This window comes from Cariama cristata, unplaced genomic scaffold, assembly GCF_000690535.1.
Source record: "Cariama cristata isolate BGI_N322 unplaced genomic scaffold, ASM69053v1 scaffold12221, whole genome shotgun sequence".
Classification (NCBI taxonomy): Eukaryota; Metazoa; Chordata; class Aves; order Cariamiformes; family Cariamidae; genus Cariama; species Cariama cristata.
In genome coordinates this window covers 1-6,966 of record NW_009598727.1, presented here as the reverse complement: position 1 = coordinate 6,966, position 6,966 = coordinate 1, and the positions used below count along the sequence as shown (strand labels likewise).

At 40.1% G+C, this 6,966-nt stretch overlaps 1 protein-coding gene across 1 annotated transcript; it reads right to left on the bottom strand.

The window, feature by feature from the left end:
• Nucleotides 1-5,900: 5,900 nt before the first annotated feature.
• Nucleotides 5,901-6,425, bottom strand: LOC104156742 (prolyl-tRNA synthetase associated domain-containing protein 1). Its single transcript, XM_009709416.1, has one exon. It carries the CDS (start codon nt 6,407-6,409, stop codon nt 5,993-5,995), a length of 417 nt encoding a protein of 138 aa, XP_009707718.1. The 5' UTR covers nt 6,410-6,425; the 3' UTR covers nt 5,901-5,992.
• Nucleotides 6,426-6,966: the final 541 nt, after the last annotated feature.

Sequence of the window (6,966 nt, the reverse complement as noted above, 5' to 3'; positions counted from 1 at the left end):
ATACAAAAACCTCACAGCTTACTGGCACTTTGCTGCCTTATTTGGTTAGCATAATCTGCATGAAATTGCTCTTTAAAAAGTTTATGCTGATTTTTTGTTGCATACTGCAAGAGAAAAATTTGTTTACATACATGAAAAAGTTCAATAACTAACAAAAGTGGGAGTCATGGGATAATCGTATTATATAGAAATTGTTTGTCATTTGTGTTTTTCACATTCCCAAGTTATTCTACGTATATATGTTCAGATGTTGCTGACAGGAAATGGTCAGGTATGATTTTTCTATAACTTTTAATATAAGGCTGTTTTCAACAAATGGCATTTCCAGGATAAGACTGTCTTACGATGTTTGTGTATTGACTAATTTTTTTTATTATTGTTTGTCTTTGGACATGAGCTGATTGTGGCTTAGGAGCTTTCTTGATGGCAAAAAGAAATGTAAATAATATCATACGCATTTTACAATCGGTTCCCCTTACGATTATCTTTCACTAGTAAGATACATTTTGTTCATTATTGATTTATATTAAAGTCAACAAATGTTACTGGTACATTCAGTGGCTGCATACATTTGTTGTCTTGAAAGCATTTGCAGAGAGCTCAGACGAAGTGTACGTGAACTTACAAGCAGATCCAAAATGAGTTATTGTAATTACGTTTTATTACAAACCAGTAAGCACATTCATATTCCTCTTCTAAAGGGTTAAGTTAACTGTGTAACCTCCTAGCATCCCGTCTTCCAGCAGGCATGTACGTAACTTCACCCACAGCTATCGCCAGTCACGTCAGTAAAGGTAAGCATGAGATGGTTGCAGACTACCTGTAAACTGATTGTGCCGCTGCTTAGGCCATGTGGTAGAGCCACTGCAACTTCAGCTTAATAACGGCTTACCGGTTTTATCATTTATGGAGTCTCAGGCTGTCAGGGACAGTTGGAACAGAATCATTTTTCACTGGAGAGAGAATGCAGTTCAACAGATTCAAAAGCATACTGGCCAGTCATTTTTTTATTTTACTGAAAATTTGTCAAAAAGGGGAAAAAAGAGCAAAGTTCAATAAGCTTTAGAAGGGGAAATTTTCTTGGGTTTTTTTCCTGGAAGTGACTTCCTTCTGAAATGCTTCTTATCATAAAATGTGCTCAAAGATCGAGATCTAAACAGAGTATTTTTGTTTTACAATATAAATAGTTGCTTCAGCCTGGGATTGTGTTCACAGATAATTTAAACATTTTTGAGGTTTTTTTTTCTTAAGTGAAAATGGGACCAATTTTGCAGCTCTCCACCATACAGAATTTGCATTCTTCCTCTGAAGATGTTTCTGGTATTTCATTAAAATCATGGGTTTATTTTGATTACCAGCTCACACCAGCATCCATTTCTGGTCCCTTATTCTCAGTGTTGAGATTTTAACTGATTTCAGTGGCAGCATGATGAGTTTTGCAGAGTTAGGAACATAGAAGAGCAATCCCAGGAGCGATCTGAAGCCCAAAGCAGTCCTGAAATCCAGCTCCACAATGGTTTTGTAGGCAGCCTGAGCTCAGTTGCATTTGGGATAATTTCCCACGTTGTAACTGACCTTTTTGGGAAGGATTCGGGGCATTCCAAGCCACGCAGCGACAGCTAGGAGATGTCACCAGAGGGGCGGGTGGGATGGATGGCCATGGCTAGGAGAGGCACGACGTGGCAGGGCCTGTGTAGCTGTGTACAGGTAATCTGCGTGTCCCTGTGTGCGCTCAAAGCTCAGGGCACAGCGGAGTTTCTCCCTCAGTATCAAGGGAGACAGAGCGAGCCCTGGCGTGCTCCAGGAGAAGGGTACACGAAGCAGTAAGAATCTGGTGCCAAGCCTGGTCTCTGTGCCATTCCTGTACTGCAGTGCAGGCAGAGCCATGAGACTGAAGGAAAAGTTCCCTTGACAGAATTTCATCGACAGAGATTATGAAATCTGGAATGCCGGTAGCCCTTACTAAAGGCATAGCTGTTACGAAAGAGAACTGAAATACCATAAACATTAGGAAAATATCTCTTGATTCTAAATGATGGTATTTTCAAGCTCATTTCAGGGTCTGACTGTGACTGGATTCTCCTAGCTCTCTCTGACAACAGAGGACTCATGCATTTCAAAGTATTAAACCCTAACCATTTAGTAGCATCACTATTTTTAGAAGAACATGTGTGTCTTGAATTAACAGATTTAAACTGTAGTGCCAAATGCTGTTTGTATTCACCGAATCCGAGCAGTTGTCTGTGTTTAGGTAGATTCTCCAAGTCCCTGGGAATTAGGCGAGAGTGGCATATTGCCATGACTGCGTGGCACACGCTTCTCTGCGAGGAGCATTGCTGGACACACGTCAGCTGCCCTCGTCACGTGTGGCCGTGTCCTTTTCATCACACGGGCATCTCCTGACGTTTTGTTTCATTAGCTCAGCTCTTTTTTGTATTCATTAAGTTGTCCAAGATAACCCGTCACGACTTCTACACTTGCTTTTTGCATGTTACTACACCTTCTTAAAGCATCTATGCATTCACAGCCAGGGCGTAGTCACAAACCTTACAGTCGCTATTTAACTGATAACCTGTTTTAGAAATGAGCCCCCCTCACCCAAAAACCTACGCAAAGTTTCCTTGTAGGAGAGTTTGGGGGCAGAATGCATCCTGCTAGGTCAGAGGCTAGCGTAGGTCAGGCTTGTGTGCCAGGGTCCTCCTGGCTACTGCCCATCTCTGCCATTGTGAGCTGGTTTCAACCCGCTTCGTTTGCATCAGTACGGAGGCCAGAGTGGGATTTTTGGGTTGTATTTGCTAAATTAGCCAAAAGCAGCACCGGAGATAAATTTGCATTTAAGAGATCAGAATCTACTTCTCCCAGCACTTTCTTTTGCAAAGAAGTTTCAGAGCAGAAGAGCAGCCAGGAGGTTCTCCGTGCTCTGCTGATTTTTAAATTATTTTCTTTTTCCTTTCTTAATCTTAATCTTTCCAGTCTGTGCCCTTAAAATTAGAATAAAATAAAAATGTAAATTTAATTTGGGAGCCGCTTCGCTGGAACACGAACTCCCAGGGGAAGAACACGGCAGCTGTTGGACAGTGTACAACAAGAGTACACACACAGCTTTTTACCCCAGGAGTTGCCAAATCTGTCACTGCTAGTTCAAGATTACAAAAGAGGTTGTAGTACTATATAATGTATAATTTTTATTTACTTTTTTGATAGTCTGCTGAGGATTTAGTAACATTCCCAACACGTATTATTTCTAAACTTTTTCAAAGACGTGATGCAGCCTCAGCAAAGGAGCTCTCATGTATGAATTTTAGAGCTAGATGATAATGTATATGTAAATAATGCTTTGATATTAATAAAACTGCCTTAAAGGAATGTACCTAGGTGTGAAACAAAACTTAAAAAGCTCTTATTTAAAACTGTAATTTCCTTTACATACGATTTTTTTAATGTTTGCCATTGTATACATTTATTAATGATGTTATTAAAATGCCAAACCAAATAATTTTTATTCTTACTTTGTGTGTACATTTATACACACTTTTTCTGGAAACTGGTGTTACTGGAAGGATATTGGTGTTCAGTAATGGCGTTGTGGTCAGTTGGTGATGTGTTCAGTGAGTATTTCTTCCGGAAGGAAACGGATAAAACCGTAGCAGAATTTTTCTGGACAGCGTGTAGTTTGGTTTGTGGTGTTTATTTGTGTAGACATGTGTAGCTTTTAACTATACACTATTTTGGTATTATTTAAAAAAAAAGAAAGACACTAATTTCATAAGTAAATACAAAAAGCAATCATTATAGATTTGCCAAATGTAGTATTTGAAGCTTTGATTTTGCTTGGTTGTTATTTTTGCTGAGACAAGTCTCAGAATCCCTTCTGAGGACAAAGGTAGTTTAATTTTAGGTAGTACAGATTTTAAGATTCATGAAACATAGGAAACTGCTATTGTGCACGTCTTTAAAACAATTTTTCGCATTTAAAACTTTCTGGATTTAAAAACCTTGACAAGTCAAATGTAATAGTTTTTTTTAAGCGATAAAGGATTTTGGGGTACCACAAAGAAGAAATCTTAAAGGGGAGGGAGGGTGCGTGGCAGGCAGAGGGTAAAATAAACTTTGCTTTTAAAGACACACAAGACTATCTTAATACCTAGCTAATTTAGTAATGCATTTGTCAATCCAGAATTCATTAATCAACCCAATATTCCTAAATACCAGATGTTCCTTTCAGTCTTTTAACAACAACTTCTACAAAATCACATCTTCTGGACATCTTTCTAGTGACTCTTCAACATTTTTTAGGTCACTTCTTTCCCATTTGAGATGACTGCCATGATAGATGGGGTTGGTTTGTGTCTTTCGAAAGCGGAGGGGAGAATTTACACTGCTGTATCAGGAAATATTCTGTCGTTAAGTTCACATCTCTGAGAACAGGTGCCAAATCCTTCAGAAATGAAGGAAACCACGGTAAGGATGTTTGTGAAGTAACTTGCCTTGCCCTAAGAGATGCTTTTTCTTAGTTAATGGTAGTTGTTCATTCTGTAGAATTAAAGCTTTTACTTTCTTAATAGGAAGGAAAAACCCAATCCAACACATAAATGCTGATGTTCTCATAGAACTGTCTTGGCCATCTAGAACGAAACTGAGTCAGAGTGGCTGATTTTGCCTTGTGTTTCTTTTGAAGCGTTTCCCTTTGTCATTAGCACTGCATCCCTCAGCGTGATGCAGTAGCAAAGAGTCATCCAAGTTGGCAGATCCTTCTATGTGCTTTTTCTTGACTCCTCTGTACCCTTTTCCATTCTTCTCAGCTTGTGTTGACACCACTGCATGCCTTTTAGCCATAGTTTGTACATGACGCTTCTGTTAGGCTGCGTTCAAAACTCCTTTTCCCCACCGTCTTCAGGTTTTGTCCCTGGCTTTTGCTACTCCCCTGTCCTCGGGTTTTGTGTGGGTACTTGTTGCCCCAGTATGGTTACTGGACTTCATGGAGTTTCTGTGCTTCTGTCTTCAACATACAATCAGTTTGAAGGTTATTCATTTAGGCAAGAGAGAGGAGGAGAAAGAATTCGATTAGAAATTTAATGGTGAGAATGTACCGGTCTTCTTCTTGTGACAGTAGATGCTTTTCTATACTAAATATATATCATCTGTTGAAAGCCAAATCAGCCTCCCCTCAACCTCTTAAACACAGGGATGTTTGTACGTGCAGTCCCCTTCTCCTGAAGGGAGCGGCTCAAGTACAGCTACTTGCTGTACCATTTCTTGCATTTCTGTAGGTGCCGGTCAAGGTACAGCAGAGCAGAGAAGATGCACGTCCTCCCTGGGTTCGTGAATCTGTAGAGGTTGTGCACAAAAGTTAAGAGTGTTCTGGGTTGTATTACCTTTCCTCCCCGGTCTCACCAGGACATGCTACCCCTGGTCAGGCACCTGCAGGGGAGGATACTGTGAAAGTAAAAATGCAACTAAAAATGTAGACAATCAAATGCGTTTTCTGTAGTGTAGGTAAGTTGTTTTTTTCTAGGTAAAAATAATAATAAGCAAGCAATGTGTGGTAGCAACAATAAATGGGTACAGGTACACAGTCTAGACAGCTCTGTCCTGTGTGTATTGACAAATATTTTAGAACGTCTAAGTTAATTTGTTACTTCCTAATGATGTTGTTTTAAGTTTAAACCTTCAAGGCCAGTACCACACATGGGAAGTTCCAGTTTTAGCCATTTTATTAACAAAGACTATAACATTATTTAAATAATGCCTTTTCTACTTACTGGTAGGTTGCAAATATGTCTTGTCTTTTTAAGAATATCCTGTTAAACTTCTAAGAACCCGAAGACAGTATTTTTTCTCACCAGATTATACAATATAAACTTACACAATTGAAAAAAACAAAAAAAGGAGCAAGCCTGTTTTTCCAAATTTTATTTGTAGTGAGACTTTCACCAGTTTTGCTCTTTTGCTCTACAAAATCTATGCCTAGTAGTAGAAAAGTGAACTTCATCTACTTGTCTTCATCAAAATGTATGATGATGGGATCATGGCCCGTTGATCTCACAAACTTCAAAAAGTCATCAGGGCTTAAGCCCAGGGTTGCGGAATTTGTCATTGGATGAAAATACACCTTTTCATGGCCACCTTCCAGAAAGCCAGCATCCAGCACAAACCTCACATCTCCCTGGTCACAGAAGAGGGCCAGTGGTGTCACACAGCCCTGGCCCACTTTCAGCTTCTCCAACATGGCGTTTTCATCAGCAAATCTTAGGTTTCCACTTCCAACACCCAGTTTTTTAGCAAGATCATTTAAATTGATTTGCCTGTTGTGCAGAACAGTCACCAGCCAGAACCCTTTCTTCTTTTTGTCTTTAAGAAAAAGGTTTTTACTGTGACCTCCTTTCATGTGTTGGACATGGGGCATCATTTCTTCAACAGTGAACACCTGGAAAATATAATCCGTGCAGTCTGAGACTCTGTATCCCATTAGACTTTCAGTTGTGTACTGGCAGGTATCTTTTGTTACATATTTAGAAAATACTGAATGTTATACTCAGCCTAAAAACTGTACCCTTTTATGAAGACATTTTAAAAGATCACAAATAAAATGTGACATACTGCTCCTGCACCCTTTCCGCATCATTTCTGTCTCGTATACAGCAAGAGTATCACACTTTAAAAACGCAAAAAGGCAGCCTTGCCACCAGTCCTTTTTGCGGCTCCACCACAGATGGACTGGAATGATGTGGTGCGAGTACTTTTAACTGGGACCGAGACAAAGGTTGGAAAGCATCTTGGATGCCGTCAACTTCACGGTGAAGAAGTGGGTGGGCCGTAGCTCCTGAAAGCGCCAGGGAACTGGAGCGGAAAAGGGGGAGCTGGGGGACAGAAACACAGAGAGGGAACAACCCGGCAGCTGCGCTCCAAAAAATTTCCGGATTTAACAAAGATGCGGAGGATGCCAAGAGAGCGCGTTGGAAGCGC